At 41.1% G+C, this 16,251-nt stretch overlaps 1 protein-coding gene across 7 annotated transcripts in view; it reads right to left on the bottom strand.

Moving 5' to 3' along the window:
* TANC2 (tetratricopeptide repeat, ankyrin repeat and coiled-coil containing 2) overlaps positions 1 to 16,251 on the bottom strand; it is a 146,663-nt gene that overhangs the window by 98,912 nt on the left and 31,500 nt on the right. For 4 of the 7 annotated variants that reach the window (XM_041465417.1, XM_041465418.1, XM_041465420.1 and 1 more), the window contains exons 4-5: positions 4,590 to 4,661; positions 945 to 1,124 (exon numbers count right to left, since the gene is read on the bottom strand). In XM_041465417.1, coding sequence (XP_041321351.1) covers positions 945 to 1,124; positions 4,590 to 4,661 — 252 coding nt within the window. The remainder of the gene's footprint in view (positions 1 to 944; positions 1,125 to 4,589; positions 4,662 to 16,251) is intronic. The other 3 variants (XM_041465421.1, XM_041465419.1, XM_041465422.1) reach the window with 3 other exon arrangements.

Raw genomic sequence — 16,251 nt, 5'->3', positions numbered from 1 at the left:
ACTGCTCTGAGTATCTGAGTAAATGGTCCTAGGACATAAATTTTTATTTAAAAAAATAAAATTTAAAATATAAAGATTTTTATGTGCCATAAGGGTGACGATCCCATGCTCTCACCAACCACTCTGCAGACATGGAATTATGACAGGAACAGAATCTCTCTCCCCTATCCTTTCCAAGCTCTCCTTTCACCAGAGGGCAGAGGAAACAAAAGGCCCCAAGTGTATCAAAGCTCCCTTTTGTACACATAGATCAGATTATATTTCATAAAAACGCTTTTTGGACATTTCCCTCAGCACAAGCACAGGACCCTGGCTGACCATAAAGCTGGGCACAGAGGGGGTCAGACTTTAGGCAAAAAGCAAGTTTCTCAAAAACTGTTACCAGGAGAAATACTCTTTTTCAGGTTTTTATATAGATGTTAGACTCCAAGTGCTTTTGAAAATCACACTACTGCATCATCTCTAGGTACTCATACCACAGTCCTGACAGGTTAGATAAACAAAGCAGTATCTAAAAATATGCATGAACCAAAAAAAAAAATCTGTCATTCAGATTTTTTTTTAGTGAAGCATAACTTTGCTATAGAAGTTCATAATTTCTCTGACGTTCTCTCAACATTCACAATTTAAGCATCAACTTCTTTAAAATCACTGTAATGCTTCCACCGTGCATACCAGCAACACAAAGTGGAACTGAAACACACTCTGACAGAAATTTCTCAAAAATGAGAGATTGTTTATAAACCAGAGAGACCTTTTTCAGCAAAGAAAGATTTCTCTGTCAACACAAAAATCCAATCCATCCCCAGGTTTGACTGAAGCAGATGCTGTAATAAACAAGGGAACGACTTCCATACAGAAACCATTCCAAAGCTTTTTTTCTTACAGATTTTTTTGCACCAACGGACCTTAAAAGCCCCAGTGAACTTTATTTAAGTCCTTACCAGTTAACTTCTTCACAGGTTGGAGCCGAACACTGATAGACTGATGTGTGAGTAAGGGGGAGGATGGAAGGGAGCGGGACATGCCCTCCATTATCCGAATGTGCTGCATACCTTCGGTCACTGGGAGTGGCGGAATTGCGTAGTCAGGTTCAAAAGCACAGTCGTTCTCTGTGGAGGTGCCTAATGGGGAGAGGAAAAGGAAAATCACTTGGTTGGAATGCAAGAGGAAGAATCCTGCTTCCATCATTCCAAAAGGGCTGGCTGGAGGGAGCCCTGTGCAGAGGTGACTTGCCAACTGCTCGTTCCCTTTGCACGCTCGTGACACATCCCTTGAAGAAATTTTAAAGAGCATCTCAGTACCCTTCTCTATATGATGAACAGCAGAACCATGAAGAATTTCTTTCAATGCTCTTAATTTCTCTTTCAGAGTCTCAGAGTCACCAGTTTTCAATATAATGACCGTAGTTTTTAGATTGTTGGTTTCTAACAAAAAACGTCCCAGCTAAATTAGATTTCAATAGGAGGACCTTTAGCCTAAAAAAAACCCCACAAACCCCACATAAAATGAAGAACAAACGTCTCCAAAAACAGCCACCAGCTCCAACTCTCCCAAGAGACATGCAAAGCCCGTGTGGGGGTCGCATCACTACACATCCACCACGCAATACATGGAATACCACGGGAACAAGTGAAGATACAACAATAAAAGGACTCGACCCTAATTGTAATTAATATTCATTAACAGTGAGGGGAAGGTGCTCCAGATCAGGAAGAGTCAGGAGCCATAAGGTTCCTCCTATTAGCAGCAGATACAGAAACCTCAGGGTCAAGGACATCTGGATCTCCACTCTTATCAGTAAGATGAACAACCTAACCCAGACTAATAATTCATATGCAAAACCAACCTAAAGCGTTATCATTAATATGTCACTAATTTTTCAATAATGTGAGAAGGCCAGACTTGTGTCACTCTGTTACAAGATAGATTTTAGCTCCTGTTGTGTGCTGATGTTTTCCCTCCATAAAGACATTCCTCACTGGATTTCCACTGGATAGCTGCGCTGTTCTCAGCGGCTTGTGAAAGTAATTATAGGTTGGCAAAGTTTTCCCTCTTAAAATTCAAAGGCTTTACAACAAAACAGTGAACTCACAAAACATCCACAAGGTACTACCTTCATTTTACACGTACCGAAATTTCTTTCTCCTCCTTGGCAGAGTAAATAAACACACAAACAAAAGCCCTGAAACAGTCTGGAATTTGTTTTGGTCAGAAAGAATATATGGCTTATCAAACCCTGGAATGAGGGCTCATTGATGGCTGAACTGGAACTTTAACAGTTTGCTTATACAATATGTTTAAATAAAATGTTACTGCAAAGTGCATATTTGAACTAATTAACTATTTCTTGGAGTTTTACAAGATTACCACAGAATCATTCAGGTTGGACTTTTAAGATCATCAAGTCCAACCATCAACCCAGCATCACCACTATGCTCACCACTAAACCATGGCCCTAAGTGTCACATTCACACCTTTTTGGAACACTTCCAGGAATGGCGACTCCACCACTGCCCTGGCCAGTCTGTTCCAGGGCTTCACAATTCTTCCCATGAAAAATATTTTCCTAAACCAACCTAACCAAAACCTCCAACCTAAACCTCCCCTGGCACAACTCAAGGCTGTTTCTTCTTGTCCAAACAATGAAGCTTTGAAGAGACCTGGGCATCACACATGGTAGCATGGAAGGTCAGACAGCAGGAAGACAACTGCTCCATTTCAGCTGGATGCTTTACCCAAGGATAATAAACTTCCTCAACTCACCATCATGAAGAATGCCCATTAGCACGTGCAGACAGATTTCAAGTGATGGACACAGAACAGGGAAAAGTCAGAGAAAATGCTTCTATAGAGCAGAGACTTCTTCCACACTGCAGAAAGCCTGCCTCTACAATTGCATCCACTGATCCAAATGGAAAGATTTAGCTCAGAAGCTTGTTGCTCCAAGAACTTGGAAGCTTTTTAACCCTTTCCCTTTCTATTCCCTCTCATGCTGAAACTTCTTGCTGGTTACTACAGTTTCTACAGTCAGTCACCAAAGAGGTACAGATCGGTGATTCTTGAGAAAGGATTTGCAAAAAAAAAGATCCCCTCTCACTCTGCAAAAACCCATGCCTTTCCCACAGCAGCAAAGATCCAGAATAGATGGGTTGAAAGGGAACTTGAGAGAACAGAATGTGTTCAGATAGCTCCCAGCAGCAGCTGCATCTGAGCTGCTCTGCCCCATAGCAAGAAACCACTGGACACAAGCCAAACACAGAGAAGGACATGCCAGGGACCCATGGCAGAGCCTCCAGCACACAGTTACACAGCAACAGCTTCATCTGAGCTCAGAGTGGGAAAGAACTCTCTCTGAATGTCAAAGCGCTCTTCCTTCCATGCAAGCTGCCATGGGATATGTACAGCTGTAAGTTTCCTGGTTCCTTCTTAATTTTACTTTAATGCTACCTTAAAACAATAAAATAAAAAATAATAAATTTAAATACAGTAATTGAAAGATCCTATGTGAAAAGAGCAGTTGACACTTCTGAGCTTCAGGGTTTTAGCTACCAATTCCGATGCCCCTAATTCTGATCACAGCTTCAATGACTGAAAATCATCTCACCCAGGCAACACTGGAATACTGCCAAAAAAGGACAATTCTCTGGAGAAAATGTCCCCATAATAAGTCATTAGGACACCATGACAACAACAGGCTTGAGCCTAAATGAAAGGAAAATTATTGCTGCAATCCCAAAGACAGAGTAAGTCAATGCACATAGAACCTACCAGAGGCCTTACTTCCAAAAAACACTGCTCAGTCTCAAAGCTGTCTGAGAATACATTTTCACAACCCTCACAAATGAGAAAATGCTTAAAACTTAGTAAAGCTGCTTCAAAGGACACGTAACCCAGCGCAGATCTAAGACAGGCTGCTGCCAGGGACAGAAATCCCCATTACAGGACTCTGTGTAGTGTTAACCAACCACCAAACCTACTCTGAGTGACAGATACTCAACAAAAGAGTCTGCTGGATTGTTATCTAAAGAATATAAACCCTCTTTTTAGTATTTCCTTCCTTGGACCTTTTGTCCTCTTCCTGTGGGATGAAACAAACCAAAGCAAAAGATGTAAGGTGGGACTGCTCAGCCCCCAGACAGGTACACAGAGGTCCTTCTCCACTGCATCCCAGGGCTTGGGGAAGGATAACCTGGTTGTGGTGAACCTGCCAGGTTCCCCCCTTCGTATCAGGGGGAAGACAAGTAGAAACTTGGAAACCAAATGCTGCTTTGGGCTGGTATGTGCTGAAGAATTCCAGCACCACCAGCTCCAACAGCAGAAGACTCTGCCCCTGTGGCTGTAGTACGGAGACACCACGCTCTGCAGGTGTCTGCACCTGTGCTGCACCAGGAGTCAGGTTAAACTCCTTCAGCCACTCACAGATTGTCTGCTTTGTGAATCTCAGTACGTTGGTAGCTGTGTGGATAATAACCACGGGTGCTAAGTCTGTCAGGTCACGCAGTTTGACGGGAAACACAACACGTGGGAAATAGCAAAGGTGAACAAACGAGACGAGTCCCCGAGGCAGAACAACACTCAGGTTTTACCTTGCCCAGCTCGGCTCTGACGGGAGTCTACACTTGCCTGTCTTCGGTCTGGTGGCTCCTCGTTCCCTCCATCTGCACGAGAACCAAAACAGCACAAGTAGAACATCATAGTGGACAGGTCAGGCAGATGCAACTTTTCCTTGAGTCCCATCACCTATCTCAGAGGAACAGCAGGACAAAAGGTCCCTCTGGCAGAATGAAACTGGGGACACTGCTGCTTGACTCTGCTGCTCCTTCCACCTTTGCCCCAGCTCACTGCAATGAAATCCATGAGGTCCTCGGGGATAGAAGGAAGGTTTACTTGCTCCTACTGATCCCACAGACATCTGAATGAGATAAAAACCAAACTGTGCATCTTCAAAGAATTCCTTCACTTTGGGCTGTTATATCAAAACGTAAAAATATTAAGCGTTGGAATAAAGAGATCCAGAAAAAAAAAAACTGAAATATGAAATCTGAAACTGTGTCCCTTTAAAATTATTTGTTCGCTAAAAACCAGGAAGGCTGGGAAGAATAAAACCTCTTATTACATCCTCTTGAAACTGTTTAGAAAAGCAGCTACAGTTAACAAATCCCAAATCCATCTGTGTAAATGCAGAGTGGGACATTGTGTACAATATTATACAATTAATTACAGGCTGCTCTTCATTGATCAACTGACCAGATTAGAAACAATAGATACACCCATCAATACAGATGCTTGAGTACATGGAGTCTCTGGCAGCTGAGAGCAAAAAGAAGCCCAACTCCATAGACTGGGAAAAAGCCAGGGATTTCAAATTCAGGCTGTATTTCAGCAGCTCTTTCATCATGGCAGGGGAAGGGGAAGCTTTTAAAATCTTTAAAAATAGTTTTGAAAAAACTGAATTCTTAAATAGCTGTTTAAAAAACTCAATAGCTGGTTTAGCATTGATGTGTTCTGATGACACTAAAAGCAACTGCATTTTGATATATTTGTATCTCTGGATAGCTCTGTAGAAGTTATTTGGTGGAGGGGCCTTTTGTGCCATAATTTAACTTTATCCACTCCTGCTACATTTGAGCTACATGTGGCTTGATGGGAAGTTGTGAATTGTAGCACAAGAGCAGAACTAAACGGGGACTAAAACTTTTAGTCTACCCCCACCTCCAAAAAGAGAGGAACCACACCCCAGGCCCGGAGAGGTTTTCTGCTCCCTCTTCCCTTGCTGAAATGCTCCCAGCCCTCAGTTTTCCTGAAGCAATGCTCATGCACCTTGAACAGATGCCAGCCAGGCCATTTCTGTCACCTTTGCATCTTTCCCTGCTGACACAGCAGCTGCATGTGAAGGTCGTCTGGCTACAGCAGAATCCTGATTTTAAATGAGCTGCACCCAGCCCAACAATCCAACAGTTGCCAGGGGCAAGGGAGGGCACAGACCATGACCCTTGCCCAGCTCCCTTTTGCACTCTGGCTGCCAGGAGGATGTCACACTGCAAACACAACTGCAACTGCAATATCATTATCATCATCATCCCTAATGGTCTCTGGCTATGAGCCCCCACAGACAACCTCTAAGTCATGGAGGAAACAAAAAACCCCTTTGAGCTGTGAACACGAATCCAAACGCAAAATGATTGTAAGGACTAAACATTTCAAAAGACAAGACAGTCCCAGTATTAAAATCAGGAGTAAACCCCTGTATTTATCCAAAGACACACGATCACCAGCAAAAGACAAACCCTGAAAGTTCCATCATCCTTCCAAGTGCTCAACACCAAGCTACGTGGGGCTTGGTGGGTGGAACTGGAGGAGCTTTAGGGTCCCTTCCAACCCAACCCTGAGATCTCTGATGATTCTATGAATCAATCTCCTTGATCACATGGAAAGACAACTCCTGTGCTGTACAGTTACCTAGGAGCATCAAACCTGCCTTGAGAGCAAGCCACGGCCAAGGGAGGGGCTGGGGCAGCAGATCTGGGGTCCTGCTCCCCAAAATGCTCCAACACTCAAGGGTGGGACACAAAATGGTGACAACAGGCTGCCAAAGCCATTGGGTTGGAGAAGAGGAACAGGGATCAAAACTCTGGGATGGATCTCCCCGCAAGTTATACAACACATTAAGGGGGAAAGAAAGCTCACGGTAAATTAATCTCCAAAATGCATTTAGCAGGTGGGAGAGGAAAAAATAAATCAGGTGACTCAGCAAACATTAGATCTTCAGTCATCATACAACTGCTGCTGCATTTGATTTGGATGCAGCAAAGGTGGAGCTGGGTGGAAACCAAGGATGGAAAGGAACAGCCACAGTTAAGAGCTGAATAACTGAACTACTTAATTTTTTTTTCTCTTCACTGCAAATCAAAATGTTAAGCATAATCTGTTCCTGGAAGTGGAGGAGCAAGGTTAGCAGGGAACAATACCACACTTAATTATGAAGTTATCTCACTGTACACGCAGGAAAGGGGAGATTACTGTTTCTAAGGGAATATTAATTCTCACATTTTTTGAACTTCCAAGTGCCTGCATTCACATCCACCTCTGTGTGCACATCAGGACTCCGTCACGGCACCAACACTCCTAGATATTTTATTTATGCATGATTTTAGGTAGTTGTTACTATTTGCTTTAGCAATAGCTATTGCTTATAGACATGACCTACTATTCAGACAACATTTATGGACAGTATCACTCCTGCAGTTCAATTGACTCAGTTGCTGTAATGATTGCCAGGGTGGTGAAACACCAAAGTTATTGACAAACCCTTCAATACAACAGCTAAAATAGGTCACCAGAAGTAAATCAGTTGTGAAATCATTGCTAGAGAACACAGCTATCCGTGTTAATTTAAAATAAAGACCAGCACAGACTGACATGAACCTGTTTAAGGAGCTTTGCAGAAGTTGTCAAGCAAAAGAGAAAACAACCAAATGCCATGAGGGAAGCGAATAATATTGTAAATATTGACTGAGTAATTCATATTCTCTTGCATCTCACTGTGAAAGGGAGAAAAACTTTTGTGATCTTTAAAAAAATTTCAGCATTAAGAAAATCCATTAACTCTTACACAGTATTTTAGTTTTTGAAAGCTGCTGTCTCCTCAGTGTCCAGTATCTGTCCACCTGGGATGCTGGACACAGGTCAGAAACCTGACAAGGCTTCTGAGTGCCTGATTCTGAGCCAAGAACAGAGTAAACAGTCATGGCTATTACCTCTTTCTCTCAGTTACAAGGAGATGAAGGATCTCAAAGATCATGATCAGTCACAGGATCAGCAGAGTAGCCTCTCCTGCTATAGCCAGGTATGACAAACACTCCTGCTTCCTCTTCTCCTCCCATCCCCATAAAAACCAACAACACAACAAATCCTTCCCCAATACACACAACTGGATTCTTTTAACTGACTGCTTTGACAGGGAAAGAAAATCTCAAGGTTTCAGCACTCCTAAACAAATTCCCTGCACAAAGCACCACAATTAGTATGAGGGGGCTGCAAACAGGAGCCAGATCTGCACCAGCATCTGCACCAGCACATCTGATGTCATAAAATCCCACAGCACCTCTGGCATCAGCTCTGTCAGCACCTCCTGCCAGGCATTCTCGTTAAAGGCAAACATAACAAGTTTCATACAAAATCAAGTGCTAGCAGCCCAATATTTCTGGTTTCCTCTTTAATTAAAAGGCCTTTAAAACCCACACTGTGACTAAAACGTCTCTCACGATCTCTGATCTGACAAAGCAATTTTTAAGGCAGAGGAATCCAAGGGTGGGTGAGGCTGCTGCACGCATGCTGGGGAATCTGCGGCAGGAGCCGACTGCATTGGATGTGCTGCTGCTCTCACAGCAACCAGCAGAGCACACTCCACTGTAAGAGCTGATAAATCAATAGTTTAAATCCATATCCTATCAAAATTGTATCTGGAAAAGGCGGAAGACTCACACAAAGCCAGTCAAGCTGTCAGGGACGGCTCCGATTCCAGCCCTGCCCAGCATCCCTGCAGAAGCATCCCTGTACGCACGGCACAGCGCCTGGAGATGCGGCTCCCAGCTGCCATTGTGCTCCCAAAACAAAGACACGGGGGGGAAAAAAACCCTGAAATAAATAAATCAGACAGCTCCAGGGGCTAGAGCCCAGCGGGAGGATCCTGGAGCTGCCGGCACTGCTGCTGCAGGAGCCAGCGCCGAGTCCGACCCTGGAGCCCGCCGCAGCGATGCCGGCGTAGAGAGGGAGCTGCAAATCTTCCTCTCAGCATTCCCGATGGATTCCAGCCTGGGAAGAAATGACACGTGCCACATGATCTGCCTGCTGCTCTCCCAGGGTGAGATGTGCCTGGAAAGGGGCAAAGTGTTTCCCAGCTGGAGCAGGAGAGAAGAGAGGGAGTCCAGTCTGGTAGTGCAAACTATTATTTTAATCAAAAGTCCTTCCTGATCATTTAGTCTCTGAGTATTTTTCAGCCTCAGAAAACAATATGCACCACAAGAATTACTAATTCTTATTATGCTATGATTAATTATATTATAAATCTTTTAAATTCTATTATTATTATTATTATTGTTATTGTTGTTGTTGCAATAAAATAGCAACTTGGCTTAAGAGGCTTTGGCAATTCATAACCATGCTTAAGTCCATCTATTTATCGTCCAAGTTCCTCTGTTTTTGAGGAAAGTCATTTGGGCAGAGCAGGAATTATGGATTTGTTTGGTTTTTCGAGGGAGCTCTAACACAGATCCAGGGAAACATCACCCAGCGAATGTGATGCTGAAACGCCTCGGCACCTTCCCAAAGTTAGCACTTTTTTCCTCCACCTGCTCCTGCTACAATTTTATAGCAAAAACTTCCCCTTTTTAGGAGCAGAGCACGGACACTTGCTGGGACAGGGCATGACAACACAGGACTTGCTAACAGGTGCCCAGAGCAGCTGTGGCTGCCCCTGGATCCCTGGCAGTGCCCAAGGCCAGGCTGGGCAGGGCTGGGAGCACCTGGGACAGTGGGAGGTGTCCCCACCCAGGGCAGGGGGTGGCACTTTAAGGTCCCTTCTTACCCAAACCACTCTGCAATCCAATGATAAATGGACTTCAAACTGTAAAGGTCCATTGTCTTCTTGTGGGATATCCTGCATCAACTCTCCATGTTGTTTATTAGTCATGAAAATCCACAGGAAAAAAAAAAAAAAAAACAACAACAAAAAAATCCCAACAAACAAACAATAAAACCAACCCAGTGGTCAGAGGCCAAAAGACTTCTTAGAGGAGCCACAGATTAAAAAAAAATTCTTTGCCTCTGCAAGTACATTTGTGTTTATTTTTATTGCTGCAGTACTTGGAAGCCTGAACTGAAATTAAGGTCCTACTGTGTTGGCAGCTTGTACAAAAAACACAGCAAGGAAACACCCTTGTCATAATAAATTTATTAACTTAAGTCCTATTCCTACAAGAGACATTTCCAGCATTCCTGCCCAGGAATTTCAGTCACAAGTACAAATGAGGTTTTTCTCAGCATGTATAGGAAATCAGAAATCATATACACCAACATCTGAGTTATTCTGGAGCAGAATGAATCCTAAGTAAGTTCAGGTATCAGTGACACAGATCTGTACCTTCATCATCTCAAAAGCTGTTATTTGTCATTGGAAAAAAGCAGGTACTTCTCATCTGGGGTACGATTCATCTCACCTATTTCATGTAGAAAAAGTAGCATCCTTGTTTTTATTAACATCAAATGACTCTTTTATCCAGAGACACCTATACTGAGTATGTAAATCAAACCCAACAATCCCTCCTCTTTTTTTTTTTGATGTGGGAAGATGATTTCAAGACAAAAATATAAGGAGTAAAAAACTGTGTTGCTAATAATATTTGGAATTTATACAGTGTATTTCATTCACTAATTTTAAAACCACCATAACGATGTATAAGTCAAAAGCAGACTATATTTAGTATACAATTAAATTGTCACTTTAAATCATAACAAAAACAAACAAACAACAAATATAAATTAAAAGCCTCTTTTTAAATCTGTATGTTGGAATAATGAGATAATCCATGATCTTTCTTTCTTACTCTAAGAACGGTCCAAAGGTCCCGTTCAACAGATTATTTTGTCCACCAGCAAATCAGTAACAGAGTCTCAGAGGAGAAGTGATGGCTGATAATCATTCTGAACTCACCTAAAGAAATTTTCAAACCTATTTAGCTGACAAAAAGTATGTTCTGCTGAGGTCTGGACACCTTATCAAAGCTCCTAATAAAATGTCCATAGCTTGCTTCGATTTTGAGGGTTTTTTGTAATCTAAGAGAATATGGGTCGGCCTCTAAACTGATCTCACCCTCAAAAAGAAAATTATATAAAAAGAAACATAAATCCTCCCACTTCAGAAAGATCTTGCAGCAAAAATTTCCACAATTCCTTCAAATAGGTCAGTTATAGATGGAAGCTCTAGCAAAAATTATCCATGAGTTATCTAAAAATATATCTGATACTAAAAAAAATAGTCCTCACAGACATGCTGAGAGGAGAAGTTTGTGCAAGCAGTAGAAGAGGCTGAAGAGAAGAAACTCCTGAAAAGGTGCAGCTTGGAAGTCAATCCTCTCCCAAAGAAAAGGTGATTTTTGCATTAAAAGTATTAGTAAGTTATAGACATTTACTCTTCCGTAAGGAAAAAAAGGAAAAAGGAAGGGAAACTGCAACTCCAAAAAGAGAATTTAATGATGGAATTGCAGAGTCATCCCTCACACCTGGCACAGGTACTTCCTGCAGCCAAGAAATGCTTTATGTGAGCCAAGTGGAACGTGCATCTTGGAAAAGCAGTCACTTCACATATACAGTGCTGATCGTCAAAATCCCTCAAAAATAAAAACATCAGTCACACCTGGAATAAAATCCTCAAATGGATCAATACAGATTCAACATCTGTCAATGTAATAAACAAGAATCTGCAAGAATCTACAAGAATCCACACTAACACTTCCCAGGGACAAGCAACACTGAATATAAATAATATTTATCTTTAGGAATTGGGGAAAAAAGCGATGTGGAAAACTCTCACATCTTGGAGACAAGAAAACATCTTATATATCCAACACACTGAGGTAAAATGGCAAAATCAACTTGCATGTGTTGAATATTTCTAAACCAATTTATTTATTTAGAAACATTTCACACTTAGTAAGTTTCTAGAATTGTGAGAAACATTACTTTTAGGTTGCTTGTATAAAATCCAAAAATCCATTTTAATAGATCAGATCACAGATTTTGTTTCAATCCTGCTTTAAGGGAAGGAATCTAAGTTTGTTCCTGGGGCCAGGCCTCTCTCAGCAGGAAACCCCCAAGTTACACGACACCTCAATGATTTCTTACTGATTTTCCAGATGAAAATGCTGAATTCACTCAAATACACATTATTTTCTTAAAAGATTTGATTGGATTTTGAAACTATTACAGATATACAAATCCTTAAGGTTTCCTCAGACAATCTGGAAAGGACATTCCACTTTCCCAACAGTCTGGCTGAACAAATCCCTCAAATTGATATTATTTTCTTTTGAAGGTAGTGTGTACATTCTTTTTGAACTGTATATGAGAATACCTTTTTTATGCTGAATAAGAGAAGACAAGGTCATTTGATGTGGGAAGATGGAAGTTCATCTCCTTTGCACATCAGCACAGGAATTTCAGTGGGATTTGATAGAAAACTCCTGCTCCCTCTGCTGGCTTCAATATTTCATCACAAATCTGTCAGTAAATGGGAGTAACACCACAAAATCCCACCTGGATCCAAAATGTGAGTCCTGTGTCCTGCCTTCTGGGGCTCTCACTGCAAGAAAGAGCATGTCCAGGGAAGGGAATGGAGCTGGGAAAGGGGCTCAGCCTGGAGAAAAGGAGGCTCAGGGGGGACCTTTTGGCTCTGCACATGTTCTTAGAGTTGCTGATAGTCACACATGTGAAAATGTTTGTGAATCAGAAGGAAATAAATACATATTATTTTAATACAGGCTGCTAAAATTCTCTTTATGATAATAGTGTAGGAGAGAAGCAGAAGCTTCATTGTCCAAACATCTTGTATTTGTCTGGGAAGAGAGTTTGGTACATGAACAAGACATATTTTGATCAAATAAATCAGAATACTAGGAACCAAACAGCATGCCTGTATACATATACATCTTCCTGATGCACTGCCTTCTTCAGAAGGAAAACAATGAATTACATAAATGCAAAACAAACTTTCAGGAAAGGTCAGTTCATGCTTAAACAAACTCAAGGACAAACTTTGCCACGGTCAGAGGATTTGTCAACATACTCAAGCCTTGTTTAAAAATGGATTTATGAAAAACCAGCCATCTTTGTGGAAGAACAGGATCTGAAATATTACTTGGGTGGAATACCTTGAACATGTGGATACAGTCAGTATTCAAGACCACAATACATGATGGGTCTTTTAATACCTCATTTTTAACACTTTATTAAATTAAGTTACCTGACATCTATAGGACCCACCAACTGGATCTCATCACTCAGCAATTTCTTTCAGAAATTAAACTGAAAAAGCAGTTGTGACCCTCAAACTCTTCTGGGGTAAAAGTTATCCTCAGACTTCCACAAGAGATCAGACAGATGAGAAACTGCACAGAGATCTGGCCAGGCAGAAATGAGACCTTCACAGAAATGCCTTTTATCTTCAAAAGGCAGGAATTGAAGGAGAAGAGCATTTGACAGGGCCCTTTTCAGCCCCAGAATTAAAATATAAAGTGGCAGGTTCCAAAAAGCCCTATAAATACGTTGGAAGTGAGAAGTAATTGGGTCTTCTGCAAACCAGGAAAGAAGAAGAGGTTTTTTAAAACCCTGCGCCAAAAATATTCTGAATGACAGGCAGGCTCCTGGCTGGGAAGCTCCAGATAAAAACTGTGTATTTTATAGTCAAGAACAAGCAAGATGTAATTCCTAACTAACTCAGAAGAGAAAAGCAGACCCTTTGGGCTAAGAATTACATGTCTCAGATTTTAGAGTACTTGCCTTGCCTTGATTGATTTGTTTTTTCTGTGTGTGGGTGGGGTTGTTTGTTTTTAGTTTAGTTTTGTTGTTGTTATTGTTGTTTTCTTGTTTCTTTTTTGTTTTATTTCATTGTTCTTTTGTTGGGGTTTTTTTTGTTTTGTTTTCCCCCTGGTTTTTTCTTTTGTTTAATGTTACATTTATCTTGGCCTCTGTCAGAAATAAACAGCACAAATTCTTGGGCTTACTCCTCACAAAGTGAAGGGAAATACAAAACCAAACAAAATGTGCAGTTTTGCAGCTGAATTTCACCAGGTTCTAAAAGGAATCCAAACTCTTACAGCAGCATTAATTTAATGTGATAAGGTAAGAGGGAAATAGTCCATCTGCTTGGAAAAGAACAAGGATAACTGTAACAGGTGGAATGATGAATCCCTTTCATGGACTTACTTCCCTAACAGGATGCTGGAATGAATACAAGTGGATGGATTTGATGTGCACTGCTTCAGTACACACCCAGAGCAAGGAATGATTAATACAAGCAAGAAAACTGCAGATAAATGAGACAGGTTTTTAATTAAAAAAAAAGAAAACAGAGAAATTCATAGTCTCTGGATTCAGAGAACAGAAGTGCCCCAGAAGAACTGAATTAGGGGGGAAGAAGGCACAAACATCCCTTACAAGCAGCAGCAGCAGGTTTGCCTTTCTGCAGATTAATACACCTGCTAGCTCTGACCACAGGGCTCTGGCCACAGCAATCCTGCTGGATTTTCATCCACAAGGAATAACACAGGAGAAAAACATAGTCCTTTTATACTTTAAAACACCTCTCGTGTAATATAGCTCTGGATATAAACAAATAAGAAAGCTTGGATGTCTACGTATCTCTAACTTAATTTACACTAGAAAAACAAAGGTAATCTGCAAACACACTGAGATCAGATTTCAGCACCACAGATGCTATCTGGCAGCTTTGTGGAATATCCACTTATATCAGAAAAAAACAACCTAATCAAAACACTGTTGTGTCCTCAAGGCATTGCTGTAAACCATCCTGAGCACTCCTGAGTCACGGGAGAATTTTTCTTAAGACAAGACATGAAGTATGTGCACACACATGTGCACTGAGCATATACTGTGAAACTCCAGCACTGAAGCTCTGAAAGGACACCCAGAATTAATCACAGGAGATTACACAGGCTGATGCTGCAGTAGAAATTAATTGATTTTAATTAGCACTACTGTATGTAACTGTCTATTCGGATGCATGTAATTGTATTCTTCTTTTATAAATATTTTGTGTGTTCCTGAATCAGCAAAGGGGAAAACCAACCCTGGCTGAGGTAAAATAAATGTTAACCACAGTTTTCAGAGAAGTTGCTTAGCAGTTTCTAAAGGAGGAAAATTAAGAAGGCCACTGCTGTCATTCTTTTAATCACCAAGAATTATCAAAACCACATCACATCTAGGAATCCTTAGCTTGACTCCACTGCTCCTGCTTGTCAAGTGCTACTGCAAATGAAAGACACAGCAAAGCACGGGATTTTCAAAGGCCAGTGTGCTCCTTCGGATTCCCCAAGAAAAGAACACAACACCTTTAACCCTGCTTCAAAGGTTTATTCCCACACTGGAATGCAAAATGACTGAGTGTAGGAAATGAAGACACAACACAATTTCACAGAGACATCTGGGTGGGCTGTCACCACCCCACAAGACTCAGACTCAGCACATGGCACACCTGAAACCTCCAACAGATGATTTTCCTAACACGGAGTTTAGGATTTTGTTCACAATTCTCAGAGATGGGTGTAGCTTTGATGGGGCAAATCAGAGCACCAAAACCATCAGGGAAGCTTAATTTCTTCTAATTAGCATTCTAAATCACGTTAATGATAAACAAAATTTTAAAATTTCAATAAACACATGATCTTTTTAGAGCACTTGAATGAGAAAAAATCTAAAACCTGCAGTGTCCCACCTATAGAAACTGCCAAGACAAAACCCACCAGTGAAGACAACACTGTTGGAGGGACCTGAAGGACAGCACTGAGTACCAAAAGTACCCAATTTGTAATTTGCCAGAACAAATAAATAAATAAATACAGCAAGTTTCAGGCTCCCAGTACTGCCTGCAACACGGAAAACGTGCACTGAAGATTTACTGATTGTTTTCCTTACTGTGTTGCAAAAAAACCCCAGACTTAAATATATTTATCTTAAAAAAAAAAATCTAGGCAGTGATGAATTCATTTAATGTCATGTAAGAGTTTAAAAGATTAACAACTATCTGAAAAATTATTATGCTGTGCAGGGATGTTTGCCACTTAGTCACAAACAATAAAAACAAACCTGATCATCTCATTTTCCCATTCCCTCTCTTGCCCTGAAGAATGCCAAACAGAGCTTCTCAATAAAGCAACTTATTTCAAGGGCAGAATTGCAGTAAATTTAACATACACTCCAGTCACTAGGCATTAGAGAAAACCTCATCAATTCAATTCTGTCATATTATTTTTCAATATATGAATAAGAAAACCCATCTCCTCTTCTGCTTTGCCCAAAACCAGACTGTCGAATCTCAGTACTTCAGAACGGACATTTTTCATTCACAAAATAAGAAACACGTATTTGCAGAGCTTGGCATATACAAAATCCTTAATATTGCTTCTGGGAGATAAGCCAAAAGGAATAACCAGGGCCTGTTAGCAGCACATCTGA

Source organism: Pyrgilauda ruficollis, unplaced genomic scaffold, assembly GCF_017590135.1.
Source record: "Pyrgilauda ruficollis isolate IOZ18807 unplaced genomic scaffold, ASM1759013v1 scaffold189, whole genome shotgun sequence".
Taxonomy (NCBI): Eukaryota; Metazoa; Chordata; class Aves; order Passeriformes; family Passeridae; genus Pyrgilauda; species Pyrgilauda ruficollis.
This window is presented reverse-complemented; position numbering and strand designations above follow the sequence as displayed.